Source organism: Desmodus rotundus, chromosome 3, assembly GCF_022682495.2.
Source record: "Desmodus rotundus isolate HL8 chromosome 3, HLdesRot8A.1, whole genome shotgun sequence".
Classification (NCBI taxonomy): domain Eukaryota; kingdom Metazoa; phylum Chordata; class Mammalia; order Chiroptera; family Phyllostomidae; genus Desmodus; species Desmodus rotundus.
The window spans coordinates 21,166,945-21,193,102 of record NC_071389.1 but is presented as its reverse complement, the minus strand read 5'-3'; the positions used below and the strand labels follow the sequence as shown (position 1 = coordinate 21,193,102).

At 48.3% G+C, this 26,158-nt stretch overlaps 1 protein-coding gene across 1 annotated transcript in view; it reads left to right on the top strand.

Annotated features, from left to right (window-relative positions):
* CSMD2 (CUB and Sushi multiple domains 2) overlaps positions 1–26,158 on the top strand; it is a 548,714-nt gene that overhangs the window by 270,837 nt on the left and 251,719 nt on the right. The window contains exons 7-10 of the mRNA XM_053921210.1: positions 4,869–4,946; positions 10,162–10,249; positions 10,909–11,033; positions 20,592–20,713. Coding sequence (XP_053777185.1) covers positions 4,869–4,946; positions 10,162–10,249; positions 10,909–11,033; positions 20,592–20,713 — 413 coding nt within the window. The remainder of the gene's footprint in view (positions 1–4,868; positions 4,947–10,161; positions 10,250–10,908; positions 11,034–20,591; positions 20,714–26,158) is intronic.

Sequence of the window (26,158 nt, the reverse complement as noted above, 5' to 3'; positions counted from 1 at the left end):
AGAGAGAGTGAATCAGTGAACAAAATCCAAGCAAAGAAGGATGTGTTTAGGGCAGGCGTGGCTTAGAACATTGAAAGAAGGTTCACATTGGAAGATTTTTTACGGTTGAATGAATTGGGTTTGGTGAAAGAGTAGGTGTGGGCGGAGATGAAGGGACGCTGCAGCCAGCAGGACAGCCGGGTGGTGGGGAAAGCAGATGATCAAGGTTAGGGCAGGGGCTCACCCTCTTGGAGGGAAATCTGAATCCATTGGGATAAACAGAAGCGGCGGGGTCCACCATGCATGACTCCCAGAGCCTCGGAGACAGGTCAGGCCTCCCTGTCCTCTACTAACAAGTCCTTGTCTCCTGCCACCTCAGCCCAGTAACTCATGCTGCAGGCCGGACAGGCATTTGTATTGCCAGATTCTCCTAGCTGAATGTGTACCATGTGTCCCGCTAACCTTTACAACAGCGGGGAAATGTCTTGTAATTAACCAGAATATAAAGGATGAATGGAGCAGCCTGGCAGTCTCCTGTAGTCATTATCATTCAGAGGAGATGAAGCATCTAGTGAGATTTCCATCAACCAGTTAAAGCCACAGCTCTTCTCTTGGGAGTCCTGACTTTGTTCATACACAGTACAAATGCATGAGTAAGTATGAGTTATATTTTGCATGTGAGTATGGATAGACATGGGTACCCCAGTGCACAAATGTGTCTCATGGTTGTGCTTCTTGTGGACATTGAACGTGTGTGTATGGATGGGTACATGTACACGTGTATGTGCATTGGGGAGGTTCCTCTGTGTGGAGCCAGAACAGTGGAGCCAGCCCCAGGCTCTGTTTTCCCTGTGCTACATCAGCGGTTTCAGCATCCCCTTTAGAGGCCAGTGCTCCAGTGCAATGTTGTTGTCACCGTGCTCCACGAATGAATGAACATACAAACGACATGAACGAACACATCCCCGAAATTCTCTAGGTCCTTGCCATTCTGTTCTTCCTTCGGACCGGGCCTGTCTGGGGCGGCCTGCAGAGATCTAGAGGGAGAGGTGCCCTTGTTGTCTGAGCCTTCACACTCCGTCTGCCCTGGTCTGTCCAGCTGGCTTTGTGATGAGTTCATTTTGTAGCCAATTTCCCATGGTGCTCCATGTTCCATGATCGCTCCCCACCCACTTGGTCAGATGGTTTAAAAGATAAATTAACCACATATTTAATCAGGGTGTGACCACTTCCCTGGAGTTACTCAGAAACTGAGGCTCCAGCACGTGGAGGGGGTATCTTGATGCCAACGTCCTTGGTGCTCAGAGCTTCCCTCCCTCCCTGGGACACTTTCCTGACCCACTCATCAGCAGTGGCAATGGTGTGGGCCCACTGTAGGCTCCATCTCCCCCAGCGTGAGCATGGGCCTGGGCCAGCGAGGCCTGGACACACATCTTTTAGAGATGGGTTGTTGGCGTGACAAACCCCTGCCCATAAAGCAAGCCCTGCATTCCCCAGGCTGACGTGTGATGCTCACAGGCAACATGGCGGCATGACCCTCCAGACCCAGCTCACAGGAAGAAGCGGTCACAAAGTTGATGTGTCATTAAGGAGCCCCCTGTAGCCTCAGCTCCTCTCAAGCACCTTCCTGTGGTAACTGGCAGGAAGGAATGGAGGAAGGGATAGGAGTTACCATATTTTGCTGTGTATAAAGCCCACTTTTTGCCCACATTTTTGAGGGAAAAATAAGCATGTGCATTATACATGGGTAGTACTAATTCCCTATCTATATAAATGTTTTAATTCTTTTATTTATGCTTATGCATTAAAAGTGTAACTGCAGAAAGCGATAACGATATCCATATGCAAAATAATACCCTGAAATATGGTCATTGGTTTTGTTTCTAAATATGAATAAATAATTGAATTAAAAAATTTAAATGAAAGATTTTTTTCCTAAAAGTTTGGGCCAAAACCACTGGTGTGCATTATACACAGCAAAATGCGGTGCTTCCTGTTGGGGATGTGATGATGTCATGGACTAAAAGTGGCCCGAGGCATTACAGAGCCATCAACGTAGCTGATCTTCTGGGGAGGATGAGCAGACAGGAGGGACACAGAGGCTAGAAGGACTCTTGCTGGGGTCCTGAGAGGGGAGAAGACCAGGAGCTTCTTCCTTAATGCAACCTTGAGAAGATAGGAAGTAGGGCTCCCTCCTACTGTCCCCCTCCTGTCCACTTGTACCTCACAGTCCCCCTTCAGCAGCCACGAGGGAACTCAAGCAGCCTTTGCCCCTGGGAATGACCTCCATGGTGTACTGTCCCCCTTCCCCATCCCTCTTCCTCAGTGGACATGGCAACCAGAAACAAGGGGACGGGAAGACTGACACCACCTCCTTCTTGGCCAGGTGCCGTGGGCCGTCTCCACAGACCTGACCTCCAACAGGCCATGCTGGGTGACAGAGGGCCCACTCCCCACATCTGCCCTAATGCCAGGCATCCAGGAGAAGAGCTCCAAGTATTCTCACTGTGCTGGGACCACTCTTGTTCCCTTGGGATGATCAAATCAGAGGAAATGTTTCCCTGCCACATTGTATTAGCTGGGCTTGAATAATGCATGCTCCCCTACTAACACCCTCTGTTTCATAATGGGCCCGTGTTGGTGTTCATCGGAAATTTTCCTGCTGGATACACATGAAGAGTAATGCACGTTTATAAAGCACATTTATAAAAAGGGTTCGAATGCACATTGGAAAGCAGTAACTCTGTGGTAGTAACTGAATTCTATCAAGTATTCAGCACAGACAGCAGTTGGTGGGGAACAAATCCTTGGGGAGCTTTCTGATGTAGGCAGAGAGGGGTGGGGGTGCTGGGAGTTGGTCCCCTGGTGCACTGGTCACTGTGGACTTTAGTTTCAGGGTCGGCATGTTACCTCCAGTACAGGGCGAGTACTTGAGTTTCGGGGGCCTGAGCCAGGAGGGGAGAGATGCCGGAGAAGGTTAATGGTGCCTCTGGGGTTGATTTGGGAGCAGGTCACAAGAGAAGTTGCTGAGGGTGGCCTATAGCAAATCCCATTCATCACTTTGAATCCTGATTTTATTACCTGTGAAATAGGTATGATAACTACTGGCCAAGGTTGTTGAGTGTATAAGGACCAAATGACACATTTATTGAGGGCCTGCTCTGTACCAGGCACTATTCTAGGCATTGAGGAGACAGCAGTGAGCAAAATAGCCAAAAACCCCTTCTTTCAAGGAGCTCATGTTGCAGTGCAGGGTGACAAAAATCACTAAGTTAATGCCATAGTATGTTAGAAAGTTGGGGGATAAAAGAGGGAAGGGGTAGGGAGAGCTCGGGTTGGAGGTATGGTTTTCAATGGAGTGGTCAGAGAAGGCCTCCACGAGGAAGAGGTGTTCGCACAAACACTTCAGGAGGAAAAGGAGCGAGTCGTGACGATTTCTGGGGGGAGAGGATTCTGGGAGCTGGCAGGCTGGAGCAGGCACATGCCTGGCATATTGTAGAAACAACAGGGAGGCTCGTGGCTGGAGGAGAATGATTGAGGTCATGGGCAGGGCAGATCGGGTTGTACAGGCCATTTTAAAGACTTTGGCTTTTACTCTAGGAGACGTGGGTTGCCCCTGAAGAGTTCTGAGTGCAGATGTAATACAGTCTGACTTACGTTTTGAAAGGATCCCTTTGGCTCTTGTGTCGAGTACAGATTATAACAGGGGCAAGGAGGGAAGACGGGAGGCCGTGGTGACAAAGGAGAGGAGCAGTGCACAGCTGGACCAGGGTGATGGACATGGTCATTACATTTGGATATAATGGAAGGATTCGCCTATGCAGCATTTGTGGGCGAGAGGGAAGACAGCAGTCAAGGATGCTGCTGTAGATGAAGAACTTGAAAGGCACTCAGCCCAGGGCCTTGCACATGGGAAGTGCCTGGTCACAGGTGTTGCTACCACAATTGGGTACCAGTCTGAGTGGGGTTGAGTCACCCTGCAGGGGCCAACTATGAGATGCCACAGGGGTCTGGGACTGGAGAGATTCCCCAAGCCAAATAACCAGAGACAGGATGAAGCCCTTGGAGAAACCCAGCAGAGGGTTCTGGGGAACTGGGGTAGTCAGACACAAGAAGGTTGATGGATGCAGAGGAATGGCCTTCGGAATTGTGGAGTTCTGGCTCTGGTGCCCTTGCTGTATTATTTGACAAAGTCCTGAAGAGCTATAGACTGGACCCAGTGATTGAATCAAACCCCAGTTCAGTCCATCAGGCCCCCACTGAGCCAGACATCATCCCCCAGGGCCTCCAGGACTCAGCTTTTCCTGCCCACAATAGGTCGGCTGGTGTAGGCTGTGCTGATTGGCTCCACAGGTTCTTAATCTCCCTGGGACCAGCCGTGTCTTCTCCCAACAGACAGCAGAGATGCAAGGGGGCAAGTCTAATCTGATAAGCACTTTTAAAGCAGTGGGACATGTGCAAGCCCTCCAAAATTCCAGTGCCCAAACCCAAAGTCAGGGGTGAGGAAATACATTCCACCTCTTTAATGGGAAGGAGTACGTCACCTTGCAGAGGGTGTGGATTCAGGGAGGACGACAGTTTGGGGCCAGAATCCAATCTCACACACCTGGTCAGGGCTGTGGACTGAAACTGCAGGGGACCAGAAAGGCAGGGTCTCGCATGTGGACAGGAGATCACCTGTCTGCCTCCCCAAGAAGACCAGCCTCTTTCTGAATATCTGAGAGCCTGCTGCACTTGGACGCTGCCCTTGACATATCCTCGCCCAGAGGGGCCACTGGCATTCACCCACCATGGAATGTCCCAAGCCAAGACAGGGAGAAATCTAAAGCGACCCCATCTGCAGTCACAGACAATAACTTAAACTGTTTTCCCTCTTACCTCCTCTCTAGTCAAGAAGCAGATTGAGTTGAAGTCTCGAGGTGTGAAGCTGATGCCCAGCAAAGATAACAACCAGAAGACATCTGTGTGTAAGTGTCCATCTGCTGGCCCGCCCGCCAGGCCTCTTGCTTCAGGTCACACCTGCCGGCGCTGTGACCATAGGGGAGCCAGATGATGCTGGAATGATTTCCCTTCAATCCTGCCCCCGTCCATCCCAGGCTCTAAGCAGGATGCACTGACCTAGTGGCCAGTGAGCAGCCCAAGGGCCTGTCCTTGGCTTTCCCCTCCTCCCCTTCCTCCCATTTTCCTCCTTCCTCCTCTTTTTCCCCTCACTTCCCATTCTGACTACAGTCCAGGGAGTCATTACTGCTCCATTTCTCTCTTTATTTTTCCTTTTGAATCACTTCCACCTGCTAAGACAGTTCTGGCTCCTCCTCTAGGAGTCGGTAACCTCTACTGGGATCTCGGAGGCTGCAGGGCCCCGATTCCAGCCCCCCAGGCGAGATTGGGAAGGGGAGAGAGGGCACTGCTGAGTGCCCCCACCAGGGTCCCTGGACCTGGCTGGGCGAACATGGACTAGAGGGTGCGTGTCCTGCCTCTTGAGCCAGTGGGGCAGTGCTGGGCTCTCTGTGTGGGCACAGGGATGATTATGTTTATGGAATATATTCCTGCTATTGGTGTCTGAAAGATTCAGAGGGGGACAGCCAGTGCTTTAGGGGAGTGGGCTGGAATGTCACAGAAACAGCTGGTTGGAACCTGTGCTATGGGGCTTCTGGGCTGGAGCAGGAAGGGGGCTTGGGAAGGTTCTGGGCCATCCTGGAAGGCTGGTCTTGAAAGCAGAGGAGATTTTTCCAAGAACCTCTCTGCTTTCATTCTGGAGGTGAGTGTGGGGCGCCTTCCTTGGTTCTAAATGATTGGCCTTTGGGGAACTATTTCCTCCTTTCCTTCCTTTGCCCTCTGCATCTCCCATCCTTCAGTCTGTCCCTCCATGTTCCCCTCCCTCCTTCTTCCTCCCCATCTCTGCCTTCTCCTCTTTCTCTATTTCTCTCCTCCCTCCTGACCCTCTCCTTTCATCTCACCTGCACGTGCTCACTTCTCTTGAGGTGCTAGAAGCATTTCCTGAGAGAGACAGAGCCCCCACTGGTGGTTCCAGAGCCCTGTGCTGTATGTGGTGGGAGCAGGGCTGGGGGAAAGGCAGTTCGGTCCTGAGACCCCTACAGAACTGAGCCTGGGTGTGGGATTGTCTCTGGTCTCTGGAGTCCTCCAGTCACTGCACCCTGTGGGAGCTGGATGGCAGAGAGCAGCCAGGAGGCCCCACAGCTGTGCTTGACTAGGGACTAGGGGAAGAAGCAGGGAGCAAGGAGAGCTGAAGACTAGGCCAGGAGCCTGTGAGGAAGGCTCGAACTGTGGGCCTGGCCCTCACGGGCTCACTCTTTCTATAGCCACAGGAGACCAGATGAACAGAGGCAGGCACAGTCTCACTTCACAGTTGGTCCTGGAGCCAGCCACAGGCTGTCGTTAAGGAAATGGCCCCGATTTGGGAGAACAAGTTTTTTAGCCGTGTGTCTTCAGGTAACCGTGTTACCCCAGGCACTAATGTCTCAGTTTCTACATCTGTAAAATAGGGATACGAGACCTTACCCTCTCTTCCTTCCAAGGATGCTGTTGAATCTAAGATGGGCCTTCCTGGCCTAGGACTTCAGGAGACCGGTCCATGAACTGGCTAAAAGTTACACATGATGCCGTGGGCGCATTCTGTGTGCGAGAGGGCCCGTGGTTTTCGTTAGCTACTCAGAGGTGCCCAGAACTCCCTTAGAAAGATGAATGAGCCTTATTCTATTGAAACAATGCAAAAGTTCTTTGATAAAGATATATCTCTGTAACAAGGTACTGCTCTTTGTTCTGAGAGTTCCTCAGAGAGGGATGAGTGTGTGATGCGAGCCGCCTCCAAGGCAGGTAACCAAATGTCTGCAGGTGTCTGGCCCTTGGTGTTCTGCCCCAATTCCCTATGGACAGTGGTCCTGAACTTCAGAGGAGGGGAGTCCCACTCTCACGTATCCTGGATCCTACTCGTATGCTCATCAGACAGCCCATGGGTACCATGGACCCCCTGCCGCCGATCAGTTCTGACCACCCACGCGTTCCTGCCTCCCTCCACTTCCAGTAGAAGGCATTGCCTTTCCAAGTGTGTGTCAGCTTCTTCCTCACCATAAGGGTCCTTCTGGGCTGGGGATGAGGTTCACCTCCCCTTCTCTTTCTTCCCTCTGCAGCCAATAGCAAATCAATGCTGCAAACATAAGTGGTTTGTTTTGATGAGTCAGGGGAGGTTGGAATTAAAGAAAGAGAAGGGAAAAGCCTTGTATCTCTAGTTCAGGCAGTTAACTGCTCCCTGCAACTTAAGTTTTCATGTTGCCTGAGCAGCCTTTCAGTCCACATGGGGCTGCTGTCATTTCCCCAGTCCCCCCAACAAGATAGGGCACCATTCGGGTGTAAGCGGCTCACTGCTGGGCTCGTAACCTCCTAGATGGGGTCTGGGCCTTACCTTGGGCTGGCTGATTAAAGGGGAGGCAGCCGGTTTGCTCTGTAGGTCGGCAGCTGTGCTTCGGTAGGTGGGCTATGCCGTGGTCTCTTCATTCTGGTCCAGAAACATCTTCATCTGTTAGCCTTCTGCTCTGCATGCTTACTGGGTGGTGTCAGTACTCAATGAGATGGCAAGAGAATGAGGCAGGACACTGCTGTCCATTGTTAACGTGCTACCAGATGGCTGTGTGGTTCCCACGTGGTGGTCGGCTGGGACTTTGGGATGGGTGTGGTTGGTGGGCAGGGTTGAGTAGGCTGGGACTAAAGAAGGTGGGAGCCTAGCCGAGAAATCCTCAGGAGGGAGGGACCATGTGAGATTGACTTACCACCAGATGAACCACAAGACCAGATCAGGACTGACCTCCTCATCTTCTTAGAACAGAGCCTTCTCTCTCCTTCCCACCCTCTTGGGGTCCTGAAGGCCTTAGTTATCTCCTTCCTGTTGCTTGCAAAACACTGAGGCTCCAGGAGGCAGGAACTTGCTCTGCTTTTGGAGATGGCACTTCCCTCTTATCACCCCAGCCTGGAGGGTCCTGGACTGGTGAGAATGGGAATGTCACTAAGTTTAGGATGTGAAAGTTTCGGAAGTAGAGGCTTGGCAAGCAAGGGGTGGTGAGAAGGGGATAAGATTCCAGTGGGAGTGACTGGATTTAACCTGGTGATGTGGAACATTCAAGAAAGGAAGGCTGCCAAGAAGCCTTGTGCTCATTGCCACACAGCCCAGAGGATACCAGGCGCCCGGCTTGAGCTTGCAGTCTGTCCAAATCCCCAGGACCCTTGGCCATCCACACCCTGAGGTACCTGGAGATTTGAATGGGGTCTATACCAGGCATCTAACTGTGGAAATGAGCTTCTTCAGACTCAGTGAATCTAAAATGCAACTTGTCACAGGTCCCTCGGCCGGGAAGTCCCCTGCTCCCTGTCTCTACTCACTAGTCTTCCGTGGGCCCAGGTGATTCTTGGCCACATCCGTTCTCACTACGTTATGTCCGTCCCTGCTGCCAGGCTCTTGTTGTCCTTTACCTAGACAATCACAAAACTTCCTAACTCATCGTTCAGGAACTGGCTACCTCGTGAGCAACCAGATCTTCCCCCCACTCGGGACTCTTCAGTAGCCCCCCATCATTTTCAGGGTCAGACCCAAACTTCTTAAAAGTCTGCCCTCTGAAATCTCACCTTTCACTCATTCGTGTCACTCATCACCCTCCCTCCTGTTCCAGTCACACTGGGGAACTCCAATTCTGCTGCCATGTTTGTACCTCACTCCCCATGCCTGTCTGTCTGCCTGAACTGCCATTCCTCGGTCACTATGTATCCCAGTCCTACTCTCTCTGAAGGTCCATATTCGATGCCACCTCCTCCAGGAAGGCTTTCATGCTTCTCTCAACAATAGGAGATGGGTCCTCCCTCTTAGTCTCCCTATAGCTGCATCTTTCATCAGTCCCCCATGTGGTTTCACAGTTAGTTTCCATGTTTCATGTCTTCACTCAACTGGGGTCTCCTTGAGGACAGAGGTCATATATGACATCTGATATTGACATTTCCCATGGTGTATAAAATAGGGTCATGTGCACAGTAGGTGCTCAGTCAATGCCTTTTGTGTACTCATGTGCGAGAACGGGTGAGGGGGTGAGTGAGTGAGCGAGCGATGGAGCACGTTGCTCATATTGTGGGACCTTGAGGGGTTGGGACAGAAATGGGCCAACTCAGGGAACATTGTTCCAGACTTCCTGTCATCCCTGGTTTCAAGGGTGGTATGGGGACCGTGGGGCTGTCTGCCTGGCCTCAGCTCCTGGTCATCCCCAAAGCCAAGAATCCAGAGGAGTGAGGGGGTTCCAGCCTCATGAGTATCAGCATCTCAGTGAACTGGGTGAACAGTGAACTGGGTGGGGTGGGGGGCAGAGTGTTTACACCTGCCCCACTGGAAACAGGAGAAAACAAACTCTGTGTGTGGCCGCCGCCCCCGATCAAGTGTCTCCTTTAGTCCAGACGACTGTGCACGTGGTTTTTGTAAACAGGACTCTGGTGTTGACAAGTGTGAGAGCATCACACCACTGGCCAGGACCCCCGCAGGTGCCATCTCTGCTCGGCGCCCTTGGGCGGAGGCACTGGGCGGCAGGGGTGGGGGTGCTGTGCTTGCTGCTCACTCTGGCTTGAGGAGTGTCTGATGCGGACAGGTTTCTCAGCAGAAATATCTGTGTTTGAGCTAAAGTCCCTGCTTTGAACTTCAGACTGCTGCTTTCTCTTACATTCTTTACCGTTTCTGATCACACATCCACCTTTTATTTAACTTTCTTTGAGTCATTTCTCCATTTGGGGCTGAGGTTGGGCGGGGTGTGGGGGCTCATCTCATCTAGAGTCGCCAGCCCCGGATCCGAAGCTCAGGGTAGGGAGGTCACCTGGGGGGCTGTGGACCATCCACCTCTGGCCGCTGGTGTGGGGTGAGGGAACGGGGTGGTTGTTGGTTTGGGGTGCCTCCCTCTGGGCCTCCATGCTCTTGATGAATTTCACTTGGACTTTGCTCACAAAGGAATTTGTCAACAGCAGCTCCCCACCTTGCACACTCAGGAAACCCCCACCCAGTGGACCCCAGCAACCTCACGCAGCCCGACCGGAGCAGGGCCTCATTCCATCTCTGGGTCCACCTACCCCCCCGAGACACTGCCCCAGCCGGTGCCTTCCTGTGGTTATCCATCTCTGTATGTGCTGTTTTTTGCCTTGTAGTAACTCAGATTGGTGTGTCCCAAGGGCATAATATGTGTCCAGACCCTGGCATACCCGAAAGGGGCAAAAGACTAGGCTCGGATTTCAGGTAAGATCTGTTTGGGAACTTTCTGCTCGCAAGAAGGGTGGGACGGATGGCGGTGGGGGGAAGAGCGGGGCTGGCTGGCCTTCCTGGAGGTGGAATACGGAGGATGGCATGGATGCAGGAACAGACACTTTCTGGAGAAGAGCTGTGGCCTTTGACGGTCTTTCCGGCTGCAGTTCTGGGGATACCGCCATGCCTCCAGGGCAAGGGGAGGGCTGTAGACTGCCAGCATCACCCCGCAAACCTGCACCTAGGGTCCAGAGGACTGCTGTCATCCGTAGTGAGGTGCCAGCAGGCAGCTCATGTCTCTGATAATCTGGGAGACCCTAGGGCCCTAAGATGGTGCATTTTGCAAAGTTTCTATCGAGGCATCTTCTCGTAGTTCTCCATTTTTATTAAAATCTTATGTATCATCCACCCCCTCTTAGCTGTTCCCATGGATACTGAGAAGATAGCTGTTTTGCTTATAGTCCTACCTTTTAACTTAATCCCCAAACCATTCAATGGTCAAGAAATGGAGATTTTTAAGTGATACAATTGTAGCGATTAAGGGCAAGAGGAGACAGAAGGTTGGTGTGATATTTCTTTGTGGAGCCAGGAAGCACTTGGAGTGGGCCTGGAAGGCCCAGGGATGGAGCTCACAGGCTTATCTTGTCTCCCAGGTTAGGATCCAGCGTCCAGTTCACCTGCAACGAGGGCTATGACCTGCAAGGATCCAAGCGGATCACGTGTATGAAAGTGAGCGACATGTTTGCTGCCTGGAGCGACCACAGGCCGGTCTGCCGAGGTGAGGGTGCCCTGGGAAAGGGGGGCTGGCCAGATAGCTGGGCTGGGTGTGGAAGACAGAGCCCAGCTCCTAGCCCCTGAGGTCTGGGCTCTCATCCAGACTGGACGGCCCTACACTTGCTGCTCCCCAGGCCTCAGATTCTGCATTCATTTACTAACTCACATTTATTTAGCCCCTCTCTGTGTCAAGGTCTGCATTAGAATGAGGAGATCCAGAAATGGGGAAGAGAACATGGGCCTGCCCTGCACGGGCCTGTCGGTCTTATGGAGCCATAGATGGAGCAGGTTTCTAGCTCATCGCACAGGTGTTACACCTACACCTAGATAGGAAGGGGAGTCACCCTTATCATTCACCTTCGATCCCTTCCTTTTAATACACATGCATCCCGAACCCTGAACTTCAATGCCCTTGTTTCTTTCTTCATACTCGGCAATAAACAGACCTGCACCTCTGGAGATGCCCTCTGCTAAGCAGAAGTATGAGGACCATGGTCTCACAGGCTCCTTTGTTCTAACTCTGTACCTGGGCATCTGGTTCCCAAGGGCACTCATGTTCCCAGATAACACGTGCACTGAGGTTGAGCTGGCAGAGCCCTCAGCCCCCCACCCCAAATAATCTTAAAGTAGCAGAGCTGCATGCATTCCGTGGTGAGGACAGACAGCAGTGCTTCCGTGGTAGGGAAGCCCCTGCCCTGCCCCCCACACCGCCCCAGGGCACCACGAGACAGCTTTTCGTTCCCTGCACTCTGGGTGCACCTCTCCTCTTCCTGTGTGTGTGCACATGACCAGGACTCCGGCTCCGAGGGAGAGTAAGCACACACTCCAGAGTTTGTGAACAAAGCCAACGGTTGCTCTTTCGAGCTCCCGTTTGGAAGTTACATTCTGGATTCTCCTGCCTTAAGAAGGAGAGTCAGATGCTTGTTTGCCTCTCTGAAGGCACATGCATCTCAGTGAACGGCATGCAGAGAAGGGTCCAGGAAAAAGAACTGCAATCATGGCCCCACGGAGGAAGGGACGAGGTCGGAGCTGAGACCCACCCCCTTTTTTCAGTGTGCTGATAAGTAACCTGGAAGAGAGTCCTGAGCACAGTTGTCAAGGAGCCTTAGATGTATTCATTCTCACTCAACTTCAAGGTGGCCGTGATCCACAATTAATAATGTAATTTTGAGTCCCCACTAATTTTAGCTATGTTATTTCAAAGGTTCCACTTAGCTAATATTTTTTTTTAATCAAACAAAAGAAGAGTTTTTGGGTAGAACGCTTAGCTTTGCCACCAGCTGGCCATGGGCAATTTGGCAAATCACCTTTTACCTGGGCTTATTTTTCTTACCTGTAAAGGTAGAAGGGTGCACACCCTAACCCATCTTGTGCTAATGTGAAGGTCAAATGGAATTGTGGATATGGTAACACTTTATAAATTGGAGAGTGCTAGACAGGAAGACAAATATTCTCAGGATAGATTATAAACTATATAGGGCAAGGACTTCTGTTTTGTTCACAAAACAGGGCCTGACACTTAGTAGCTGTTCAGCAGTATGTCTTGAATGGATGATTGAATGAATGAATGGTTGAATAGCACACCCCTCCCATTCCAGGAAGCCACGAACCAGCTGTGGCTTTGAGAGAGACATAGAATTAGCAAATCTGAAGACCAAGGGACCCTGTACCAATCTGTTGTTTTCAAATTCCTTTTGAGGAGCCTGAAAAATGATACCTTTAGGCAGTGGTGAGATCTGATCTCTCACCAAGATCTTTTCATTCCTGGAAGGTGGTTCTGTCAGTAACAGCGACTGGTTACATAAACTTGCCAGGGCTGGGGAAGGGCTGCTGTTTTGGAAGAAAGTTCACAGCTGAGGACGATGCTCATCTTTTCCTCCAGACATGCTGTGTGCCCCATTGAAGTCCCCCCAGTGATTTTTCACCCAGTGGACTCTGAATTCCCTGCCACACTGTTAACTAAGCATTGGGCTGAGCTTTTTCACATCCGTTCTCACTTTATCTTCAGCCACTAGGAAGCTGGGAAAAATCATGGAAAACAGAGCCAGGCAGAACTGGGTTCGAATGCAACCATCACCACTTCTTAGTTGTTCTTGGCCAGTTTCCTTGACTCGCTGAAGCTCCTCTGCCCTGCTAAAAGGCAGAGTATGGAGCATGACTTCGTGACCTTACGGCAAGGACTAGATGAGGCAGTAGGCCTGAAAGCGTTCATGTAGAAGCATCCCAGTGTGTCTGTGAGGCCTTTGTGCACGAGTGGTGGGAACTACTCCGCATTGCCGGGAAATAGCTCCCCCAAGCCCGGGAGCCCGCCACAGCCTCTAGCGGCCACAGGTTCTTTCAAAGCCTATGCCTCGCTGTCTGCTCAGTCACTGCCGCTGCACGGTTTGGGAGGCACATGGGCTTTGATCTAGATCACAACTCGGTCCCCTCTTAGTTTGCTGGCCCTGGGCGGGTTCCTTCATCTCTTTTTAGCCACAGGCCCTCATTGTGAACTGGGAAAACAAAACCTCCCCTGCGCAGTGATTGCAAATTTAAATCAGTCCTGTGGCAGAGCGCTGCCGGCCAGCCCAGCACTGACTGCAGTGGAGAGGGGATTCTCAGCACAGACAGGTTCACCTTCCTGCCACTCTCCCCCGCTTTTTCTCTCCCGTAGGTCGTTGGGAGGGAGGAAGAGAGAAGGCAAAGGCTCCTGGGTTTGAACTTGGGCCATCTGTCCTGGACAACCATGAAGGCCAAGGGCTGAGGCATATATATTTGATTCAAGGACTCTTTTATTTGGGCAGCGTTGAAGGATTTTCTTTTAAAATCCCTTGCTTTGAGCTGAAGTGAACCTCACTGTAAGAATAAAAAGGGACAAAACTCTTTGAATTCCAGGACAGCTCCCCTACGAAGCAGGTGACCGAAAGATCACGTTCTGAAAAGCATTCACCGCCACACACGTAGTGGTATTATTTTTCCTCTAATGCATTTAAATTATGATTTGATTTTCAATATTCATTTTTCCACACAGTTAATTATACTAAAACATGAGGCCTGGCAAATAATAGGTTCTCCACAAATGTTTCCAGATGACCTGAATGGATCGGTGATTGAAATGAATCAACACTATGGCACTGTGCCCTCATTTTGGAATCTGAAACCAGGGCCTTTCACGGGCCTTTCTTTTGTTTCCCTTCCACCCGAAGAAATCAGCTTCTAATTTGACTCCTAGAAAACTTTGATCATCCAAAGGAGATCGAAGCAACTGAAACACTCTTCTACAAATTCTATTCAGCCCCAGGCAGAGGCAGAACAGTGTAATATAGGGCTTGCAGGACTTGCTTTCTATAGGGAGCCTGATATTTTAAAGTAAGCGTTCACAGAAGCCCGATACATAAAACAGACGCAAGTGAAAGGTCTCTCCCTGAGATAGGGGCAGGGGCTTGGAGCTGCCTCCTCCACCACCCTTTCTGCAGCCCTGAGCCACCCCTGAGGAACCCCTGAGGCTCCAGGGAACACTGTTTATAAACCACTGATAGAATAACAGCACCAAAGTGACAACCAGGAAGCCTGGTTTCTTGTGACCACAAATTGGGGCTGACAGAATAGGAACTAAGTACCAGCCCCAATGAGATACTTACAGTTACTGAGTCACAGAATAGATAATCAACAACACATTAATTTTATTCCTTTGTGGAGAAACCCACTATTTCCTATATAAGTATATATGTGTATATATTTATACATATTACATATATGCATATTTATATGAGGCCTGTCCAGAAAAAGTCCAGCCATTATTAATATAATGAGAATGATTTGCATGAAACCAATGTAACCTGGCAGCCAAGGAGAGTGGACTGGAATGCACATGCTTGAACAATGACGACTTCACTGTACTAGTCTGTGGGGGCAGCAGATGCCATTGAGTGAGCATGCGTACTGTGTGACTGTCACACTCAAAATGACTGAGTGAGTGGAGCAACAAATCTGTGTCAAATTTTGCATTAAGCTTGAACATTCCTCCACCAGAGCTATTCGAATGATTCAGAAGGCCGCAGCTATGGGCAGCTTGTGATTGGCAGCTTCGTCACAACACACCTGCTCACGCATCATGTTTCATGCAGAGTATTTTGGTAAAACATCAACTCACCCAGATGACTCAGCTCCCCCCCCCACCCCCAACAGCCCAGATTTGACACCCTGAGACTTCTGGCTTTTCCCAAAACTAAAATCTCCTTTGAAAGGACAGAGATTTCAGACCTTCAATGAGATTCAGGAAAATACAATGGAGCAGCTAATGGCAATTAGGCAAACTGTATGAGGTCCCGAGGTGCCTACTTTGAAGGGGACTGAGGTGTCATTGTCATATGTACAATGTTTCTTATATCTCCTTTAATAAATGTCTCTCTTTGTCATAGTACATGGCTGGATACTTTCCGGATAGGCCTCATATGTCTGTTTCGAATAAAGGCCTTTTTCGTGGCTAGAACACCAGACTCAGGACTCAGAAACCTAAGTTCAAGTTCCAACCTTGCTCTTCACATACCATATAGCACAGGAAAAATTACTGAAATGTTCAGAATCTTCTCCCTCAGTCTCATAAAATGGGAGTGAAATGTGGAAAATATGGTACAGACCAGCTAAATTAAAGGCCATGACAAATTACAGGTATCATCCTTGGCGGACTTCGCTGGATCCGCTTCCTGGGCCTACTCCTTATACACTGATGTTCAGAGTTTTGTCTCATCCTCTTCGCCTGCCCCCCACTCCTACCCCAGTCTTACACCTACCTCCTCTCCTCCCCTCTCCTCTGCAGTTACTCTCTTGCTGACTCAGTGAGTCAGTGACTCACGACTGTGCTAGAGTACACGCCCCATTGCTCCTAGTCCCTTACCTACATGTATATAGATACTAAATCTATAAATACTATAGATACTAAGTGTGATAAAGCTCACATTTACTGAGCTATTTATACTTATATAAAGCATCGCACTAGGCATTTTTCATAAGTTCCTTATGAGGAAAGTGGCGTTATCCACATTTTACGTGTAGCTCAGGCTTGGTGTGGCCAACCAACCTGTCTAAGAGCGCAGAGCTGACCAGCTGAGCTGGAATTCAAACCCTGACTCCACATGCTCTACCCTACACTTCTCGGAAATTGCTCCTGCACGTCCTTCGGACTCAGTATACTCGATGGAACCACATGGAACAGCTCTCCCCCACTTTCTCGTAACTTTTATTTTTATTTAAAATTGTAAACTCACAGGCAATTTTCAGGAAGTGTGCAAAGAACTCCTGTATACTTTGTACCCAGATCTCTAAAACAACTACTTTTAAGGAAGCTGAGAAGGGTCAATTAGAGAGGTAGGAGAAGAGCCAAGAGGCATCGCAGTGACAGATGAATGCGAGTCTCACAAGAGAAGGGTCAGTGGGGCCAGATCCTCCAGGAGGCCAACTGGATGGCTAAACCAAGTGGCAAATGGTTGAAGTTTCCTTGGAAGGAATTGTCAGGGAAACTGGACAAAGATGAGGGAAAGGACTAATTGGGGCCGACGCGTCAATTACAGTGACAAACGGTGAACCTGTGGTGGTGCCGTGGTCTCCGGGCAGCATCGTGGCACCCAGGACTAAGAGTAGAGAAGGTGGATGGGAGGATTAACCACAGGCAGGTCTGAGAGCATCGAGGGAGCCATGGGCGAGGGTGTTGAGGTCCAGACTAGCGAAAAAAGAAGGGTCAGTGGAACACTGACAGATGAGTAGACGTGAGGGAGTCAGAAGGCTGGAGGGGCCTGGGATTTAGGAGAGCAAGTACATCAGGATCGAGTCGCTCTGCTGGGTGCACAAGTGGCAGGGAAAAGCATGGGACGATGCAGCTTAAGATCTCACAGATGGACTCTCGTGGGGTCCAGAACAGCAAATCCAGGGTATGGCCGTGGACGTGGTTGACTTTGGACAGGGGCACTGGAGCTCATGAGGAGTGAGGCTGGTCTCTAAAAGGTGAAGGAACCAGAGGGAAGAAGATGAGGTAAATGAGGAAGAAGTAAGCAGACAGGATTGCAGAATGAGGGATGCGAGAAAGTGTATGCCTGCCAGACGTCATCTGTTCCATCCACAAAGACTGAAGCAAGGTCATCAACTGACAGTAAGGGAGGTGAGGGGAGGGCAAGAGTTCCGAGGGGCATGTAGGAGGCATTAGAAGATCTTTGCACAGAGCAGGAAGATAGGCTTAATAGTTGCTGGGCAATGTCTAGGGTTTTTTCCAGAGGTGAGTGAGTAATCATGAATTTACAGTGCTATCAGTCTTTCATGCATGTGATTTTTTTCTCCAGAAAAGCTCAACTATATGAGGTTAAGTCTAGAGAATGTAGATGGAGCGGTTCGTCCACAGATGATGTCTTCTGAAGGAAAAGAGAGCAAGGAACTTGGGTGGATTTGCAAGAAAATGATCATGGGTGGGCCATGGGCTCTAAGTTGGGTAAGGACAGAAGAGAAAACAGGGTAGAGAGAAAATGCTGGTGCCAGTGGAATGAGCCCTAGATGAAGGCCAATGAAGAGTTCCTCCAGGGGGTCAAGCAAATGTCTGTGGGCAGCATACGGGAGGGTGGGAGAAAGCTCTTCACTACGGAGGGCTGCAGAGGAAGCAGTGGACTGGGGAGGGGGAGACGGGCTTCAATCCACGCAGGAGTTGGAGCAGGAGGTGATGAAAGATGTTGCAGATGCAAGTCAGGTTTGTTTGCCTTAGACTTGGTGGTGGGGACATGGTTCCAGAAGACTGTGGCAAGGAACGCGGAGGCAGGTCAGCAGTAGTAGCAGCACGGGAGGGCAGCTAGGAATAGTATGGGAATCAGATTAGGGGAGGAGATAGAAGGCCAAAGGCATTTGCATCTGAAGCAATTTCCTGTTTGGTGCCAAGTTGTTTCAGTGACAGAACTGGCTGTGGGTCCAGATGCTGTCGTCCCAGGGTCCCTGGAATATTGACCCTGTTACATGGAGCAGTGATGTGCAGGGGAAGAGCGGGAGTGGCTGCAGAGCTTTTGCATGGGAGGTCCCGGGGAAGTCTCCTGACAGTTATCCAGCAGAAAATTTCATGAGAAAAGGCAAAAAGAGAAACATAAACATGTGTTTATTTATGTATTCAGAACTTGTCTGAGCATCTACCATTTTGCCAGCCCATGTGGGGTGCAGCCGTGGACTATCCGCGGTGGGCTCCCAGGGGCTGGCCGTTCAGGAGGAAGTCTGTCTGTCCACGGACACCCTGACCTTACCAAGGCAGCAGAGGGAAAAAGGAGTTGATGCTCCATTCAGAACCTATTTCAAGGTGCTCCATGCTAAATATCTGCAGATTGTAATATTTTAATTAATTCCTTCTAAGCTCTTAAAGTGGTAAATGCCTTTTTGACCTGCTCCCTCTAATTACCTTCAGCATATTTCAACAGCTTGCAAATACCATCTAATTTTTGGAAACAAGTGCAGGATAAAATGAGCCTGAAGCTGAGGGCTTTTAAGGCAGCACAGCCTGGCTTTCCAGACAAGGGGTAAGATGATGCTGGTGGAGGTTTGCAAGGGTTCCCTGCAGGACTAGGGTTCCAAATCCCCGGGTCCTCCTCGCAGAGGTGGGCTGAGATCATGGCCTTGCTTTTGATGATCTTATTCTCGCTTGTTTAGTGATGTTGTAGTCTCAAGCCTGGTCACAGGAAGAAAAAATCCTATTTAAAGAGACTTCAGGAAAGATAGAAAAAAGCTGTTGGGCCTGGAGAGAAATCTGGGGCCTAGTGAAATGGAATGAACACGGCATCAGAGTCCAACAGTCTGAGCTCCCCTTTGCTGGATGCAGACAGTGGCCCATGCCCCGGGGGAGCCTTCACAGCCTTTATCTCACATAACTGCCCCCCAACCGTGCCTCAGGGGGCGATATCACTGCCCCATTCTACAGGCCACAAGAGAATCACAGAGCTTTTCTGACTTCTCCTGGCTTAAACAACCAGCAAGTCCATTTAACACGCAGAAGGCTAAGTTGGTGAACCCCACAGCCTGCACTCTCCTCACCCTGGCCACTGCCTTGAAACACAACCTGTGAATGGAAGTGTTTCTCAGCAGAGAATCACAGAAGCAATTGGGTGCACACTAGGGGAGCAGAGGAGAGGGTTCCCCTAGGGCTCTGTTCAAACTTGCTTCACCTGACATTTGAGCTCATGGTGAGGGGAAGATCCTTTAGGTGCAGCTGGGCGAGCCACCAGGAACGTCCTTAGTGAAGGTGATGAGCTAGAAGAAAAGAAGGAGCAAATCTGACCCAGGGGCTTCTGGCAAATAACCCTCAGACAGCACTGGCCCTGCCCGATTCCATTTTTCGTACCTGTCTCTTCCACTTGCCTCTGGCTCTTCAGGGGGGAGGGGCTGTGTCTTCAACGTTTTTTTTTTCTCCCCATACTCTGCCTGGCCTGTAATAGGCACTCAGTAAACGCTGGAATGAGTGAGTGCAGGAATGAGCGCTTGAAATGAGAAGAGATGAATTATGTCCAAGAGCGACGGAAACTGCTTCCCAGCCGCTCGCAGGAAGGGTTTATCATGGCCCCATCCCCCCTCGGACACCCCGTCAGAGGAAACCAGGCTTGACACCACTTTCATTTTATATACTTAGGCTCGTTGCCTTGGCTCACTATTTCTTTACTGTTAGGCTCTTGGCCTGCAATTAGGATAAATTGCCATGCAGACAGCCACGGAACAGGCTCTTAGAACTCTTTTTAATAAAATCGCTGAGCGCTAACATTGAAGAATGAAGTGGCTGGAGCTAAAGAACATGTTTTTAAAGAAGGCAAACACCTAGGTACAATGTAGTACCTTAACTGTTATCAATCACTACTTAATCTAATTAGTTTAGAAGCTATTTTAAAGAGCTTAATTAGATTAAGCCGTGATTGATAACACTTTATATCTACTTGAGTAGAGCACTTCTGATTCACCTTGAATCTTTATGCTTCCTGTCAAAAGCCAGTTTTGGGCATGTGCTGAGTGTGGGGAGGGAATTGGGAAGTCCGTGACTGGCACTGAGATCACACCGGTGCCTGGTCCTGGGCTGAGCTGGGGGCCTTGGGCACAGATGTTTAAGACCTAATGAAGTGGCCTTGACAAGGACATCCTGAGATTCTACTTCAGGAGGCCTGAGAGCAAATGGGGATGCACAGACCGGTCAGCAGAGCAAGGGGCGGGCACCTCAGCAGGCCCGTAGGTGCCTGGTGCCCACCTAGATTTAGGTCAGCGGGAGGAGTGCTAGGCCTCACCCTCTTGGTGGATTTGCTGATCACAGTGAGGGGGGGAGGAGGCAGAGGGGTTCACTTAGCTTGACCATGGAATTTCGTCATTGCCCACAGAGCAGGAGGCCAGGCGGGGCACATGGGGCCTGCTCCTACCCCAGTGCTCCAGGAACTGTGACTTCCCCTTGATCCTGCAGAGAACTATGAGGGAAGAAAGCAGAAGGCTATGTCTGGGTTGAGACAGACTTCAGCCTCTCCTGGGCTGGGAGTGAGAGGTGGGGACGGGGACTGGACTGGGTCTAAACTAAACTTTCGCCTTCTCTCTGCAGCCCGCATGTGTGATGCCCACCTTCGTGGCCCCTCGGGCATCATCACCTCCCCCAATTTCCCTATTCAATACGACAACAACGCACACTGCGTGTGGGTCATCACAGCGCTCAACCCCGCCAAGGTAGGGCTCTCGGGAGCGTTGCGGGTTTCCTGTGGGCGGGGCTGTGCTGGGGGCAGTTGGTCTGCAAGGGTTCCAAACCCCGAACTTGGTTGTGGTGGCTTTGTAGGCAGTTCTTTAAAATTGTTTTCATTAAAGTTCAAATAGATAAAAAGCATATTTGTAAAATACAAGATATAAAAACATCAATATAGTAGACACCTGCGTAGCTGAATCAGTTACCTTAGTGATGCGTGTCCGTCACCAGTTCCATCCCATTCCCTGTCCCTCATGCAAGCTCTACCTTGATCGTGTGCTTATCATTCCTCTTTTCTTTATAGTTCACACGTAGATGCAAACCCTTAAAAACACAATTGTTGAGTAAGCCAGCGTTTGAACTTCATATAAATGTAATTGTGGTGTATATATTCTTAATCAACTTCACTAGAGATTATGTCCCTAAGATTTACCTGGTGTGTGTGTGTTTTGCACTGCTATACACCATTTCACGTGCTATTTTCACATTTAGTTATTGTGTGTGTGTGTGTGTGTGTATGACATGCCCTTTGTTTTTTCATAAATTTTACAAGTATCTTGCCAAGATCTACAGAATAACCTGCTGGAATCTTTAATTATACCAAAACTATAGATCAGCTGGAGAACAGTTGTATTTGGAATGCTGAGTCTCCCAGTCCACGAGCATGGTATACCTTTCTACTGACGTAGGGCTTTCTTAGTGGCTTTCAATAAGCTTTTGGAATGTTTCCATTGCAGATCTTGTACATGTCTTTGTATAGTTACTTACTCCTAGAGAGCTTATATTTGTTGTTGCTCTTATAAATCATATCTTTTAAAATTTTATTTTCTACCTATTTCTTGCTGGTGTTTAGAAATGCAACTTTTTTTTATTCTTTGATTTTTACGTATAGCAACTCTCTTGTAATAATTTATCTGTGAATTATTTGCAGTTTTCTACATAAGACAATCATCTTCAAAAATGATGGTTTTATTTCTTTCTTTCCCATCCTTATACCTTCTCTTCATTCTTGTTCTTGCCCCAGTGTTCCAGCTTCATCCTCAAAGGTCATACCAAGCCACTGTGATGACAGTGGGCACGCTTGTCACTGTTTGGTGTTAAATAGAACATTTTCACTTCATCATTATGATGTTTGCTGGAGCTTTTTCCAGTTTCTTTCCAATCTTAGTTTGCTAAGAACTTTAACTGGGAATAGATGCTGCGTTTTATCAAGCACCTTTCTACATCGACACAATCATTGGGTCTGCTCCTTTATTCTGTTAGTGTGGTGAGTCACACGCATTAGTTGATTTTTCTACATTAGTTGATTCCTGGTGTAAACCCAACTTGGTCACTTAGTGTTATCATTTTTATACATGCCTGTAATGGGTTTGCTAATATTTTATTTAGTAATCTGCTTGTATTTCATTAGTGAGATTGGCCTTTTTTCATACTACCTGTGTCAGATATTTTTGCCAAGACATTGCCAACCTCCTAAGACGACGCGGCGAGTGTTGCCTGAACCTTTGCACGTACTCTGGGGAGTTGTAAGTGAAAGGCTGGAATAACTTTCACTTTGAAAATTTTGTGGAACTTTTGAGCAAAACCGTGTGGGTCTGCCATTCCTTTGTTAGAATATGTTAAACTGTAGATGTACTCTTTTTACGTTAGATGTAAAAAGGATGATTTCGATTATCTGCTTTTTTTCTTGAGGCCATTTTATTAAGTTTTCAAACTTACTGACTTTAAAGTTGTACACACTGTTTGTTATCATATATTTTATTCCCTTTTTCATTTCTCCTGTTGTATGTTGTTTAGCAATATTGCCATAGGTTTTACATTTTGCTAGTCTTTGCAAAGAACCAATTTTGATCTTTTTAATATTTCTTTTGATATATTTATTTTCTATTTCATCAGTTTATGCTCATCTTTATTTTCTTCTTTCTATTTTATTTGGATTTATGATGTTACTTTTTCTACCATCTTAATTTTGATGCATGATTTATTATTTTTCGATCTTATTTAAGCATTTAATGCTATAAGTGCCCCTCTAGGGACTAGTATGACTACGTTCCCACAGGTTTTTATATGTAGTCTATCTCTTATAGTTTAGTTCTGAATATTATCCAATTTCCATTATTCTTTCACCTTCCAACCACAGCTTTAGAAGTACTTTTTAATGTTCAAACAAAGGATTTTTTCTAGCTGCCTTTTTGTTGTTGGTTCTAAAGCTTATGGTCCCAGAGCATTGTCTGTATTTGAATCATTTGAAATTTGTTGAGACTTCCTTTTTGGACCAGAAATGGTCATTTTTTCACAAATATTCTACATGTGCTTGAAAAAATACTGTGTGTTTTGTAGTTTTTATGTTCCGTTACATCAAGCTTCCATCTTTCATATCTTCATTGATTTCGTCTTCTTGATCCGTCAACCGCAGAGAAAAGGCATGTTAAAACCTCCCACTCTGATGATGGTTTTGTCTGTTTTTCCTCGAAGTTCTCTTGGTTTTTGCTTTATATATTCTGGGACTATATTATTAGAGCATGCAAGTTGAGAATTATATATCCTGTTGGTGAGTTGAAATTTTTCAAAAATAATTATGTAACGACTCTCTATATCTGTAGTGATGTTTCGATCTTGAAGTTTTTTTCCCAGCTGTTACATAAGCTTTCTTTTCCTTTTTGTTTACTCAATCTTTTCTTCTTGCTTTCAGCCATTCCACTTCCCAATGCCTTGTGTGTGTCTTGTGTGTTGATGGGCTTTTAAAAATCCATTCTCACAATCTCTCTTGCAGCTGGAAAACTTAGACCGTTAAAATTGTGCAATCATTTGTGTTCTTTTAGGGGCACCCTAAAGTACTCACATGCACACTTAATAAAGTCAAATGTAAACAGTAATTTATGTTCCTCCTGAAAAATCAGAGGTCTTAGAACGTGTTTGCTCACAGTCGCGATTGCTACTGTTTAATCAAACCGATGTCCATTTAGGTTTACTGACATATTTGCTGCTACTTTGTTTACTGTTCCTTCTTATGTATCAGTTCTTCTCTTCGAAATCACTTTCTGTCCAAGATACATGCTTTAAAATTTATTTTCCTCTTGATGACAAACTTTTTCAGTTTTTGTTTGTCTTCAAATGTCTGTTTTTGCCTTTCTTCTTGAAAGAACATTGATATTCACGAGCTGTCTGATTCTCGGTTGATAATTACATGGCCTGCGCACTCACAAATATCACTCGTCATCTCCTGGTTTCCGGCGTCGCTGTGAGTTTCCTCTCGTCCTTTTGTGTGACAGTCTTCTGGCCGCTCTTATCATCTTTCGCTTATCTTTAGTGTTCTATAGTTTCGAGATCATGTTGGTATTTTGGTGTTTATCCTGCTGGATTTCATTAAGCTTCTTGAACCTCTGAATTGTGTCTTGCATTAGTTTGAGAAAATTTTTAGCCCTTATCTTTTCAACTGTTGCCTCTCCTTTATTCTCTTTCCTGCTTCTGGAAGACTGGCACGGCATATTAATCGTTCCCACTCTGTCCTCTGTGTCCGTTAACCCCTGTCGTATCTTCTGTGGTTACTTACTCTCTGTTCGGCTATGTCCAACTTCTGTCCAACGCATTCACTGAAGATTTGTCTTAATTGCAAGTATTTCCTTTTATAAAGTTCTATTTGGTCCTTTGTCCAATGTTCCTGACTATGTGTTATAGTGCCTCACTGACGTTGACTTACTCCTGTTTCGATCCTTCTCTAATTCTTTAAAGGTATCAAACGTGTTTGTTTTACACGTTGTGTCTGTTAATCCCAGCATCTGCAGCCTTTGCAGGTCTGACGTCGCCGTTCGCGGTTTCTCACCTCGTACCCTCCGATCCGATCCGTGTTTCCCTCTGTGTTTCGTAGCTTCGACTAGGCGGTTAGACTTGCGTGTGGGGCTCCTCGAGACCTGAGGGGAAGGTACTTTCTTCCAGAGGGAGTTAGCATTCGCTGCTGCCTGGTGCCTGGCAGTACACAGAAACATCTTCAGAATAAATTCTCAGTGTGAAGATTCCAAACAACCCAAGTCATCTGAAGGCGGAAAACCCCTGTAACAGTGGACTTGCTGTGCTAGGCTCTGGCGGGAGGCTTCGGTTTGCTGTCCACTCAGCCAGCATCAAGGTCGAGATAAACAATCAGCCTCCAGTCCACCCAGAGGGTAGCAGTGGCCGATAGGAAGGAAGACAGGCTTATTTCTAGCTCACCCTCAGGGAGCAGCTGAAGTAGCTCAGCTTTACTCAGGGGTGTCACATTAGAGTCCCCCACCTGGGTGGGCTCTGACCTTTGTTTCTAGTTTTCTCTTTTCCACAAGGCCCTGACAACCAAAGCTCTATTTTACCTGTTTTTTTTTTAAATGCCCTCAAGGCCAGCCTCACGCTCTGAGTCACAGTGTGTGCCCACACAGTCACGGTGTTTTGGGCTCTGAGGATTCTCCCCATATTCGTCTTCTCGGGCTGCCACAACAAATTATTACAGACTAAGTGGCTTAAACAAGAGATATTTATTTTCTCACAGTCCTAGAAGTGAGAAGTCTACACGAAAGGTGCCAGAAAGTTCACTTTCTGGGGAGGACTCTCATCCTAGCTTGTACTTCCTTCTCACTGTGTCCTCACATGGCCTTTCCTCTGAGCACCTGCAGAGAGACCCCCGATGGCTTCCCTTCCCCTGATACAGACACAGACCCCATTGGATTCCCCTCCCTCATGGCCTCCCTCATGACCTCATTTAACCTTAAGTATCTCCCCAAAGGCCTTGTCTCTAACTGCCATCACTTTGGGGGCTAGAACTTCAACACAGGAGTTTTGGGCAGATCTAATTCAATCATAACACTTCCTAACTAGTAAAAAGGTGTTTGCTTTTTTTTCTTTTTACATTCTACTTAACATTTTTAAATTGTTTGGTCAAGGAACCTAGGACCACAGTGCTGGGAACACTGGAAATAGATTTCCTCTGCATAGCATTTTACAAAGAAAATTTCACATTTCCTCAAACCGTTTGAAGACGAATGTAGTCAATGAGGAAGGACGGTCCAGCCACATGGGGGTGAGGATGGAGGCTGAACAAGAAGAAGGACTTAACTCCCATGAGTTTAAGTTGGTGGCTGGAATGCTGTTTCTTGGGCATTGTTAAAGATGCTTATTTCTGTTTTCTTTTGAACCTGAAGGTAGGGTACAGAGGGACTTGTCAGCAAGATGCGATAATTTTCTGAGAACCGATTTCATTCACCCCCCGAAGGCCTACCCTTAGCCGGCGTGTGGGAGTCAGCGGTCCCGTGTTTATTGGTCAGTCCCCCACACACCTGCCGGAGGTCACTGCAGCCTGGCTAAAGCCAACCCCTCTGAAAGGCACTCCCTCAGGGTCAAGCTGTGCAAAAGGGTAAGGGTGTTCCAGCACCCTCACAGGTTCTTAGTGAGCTTCTGGCAGTCCTGGG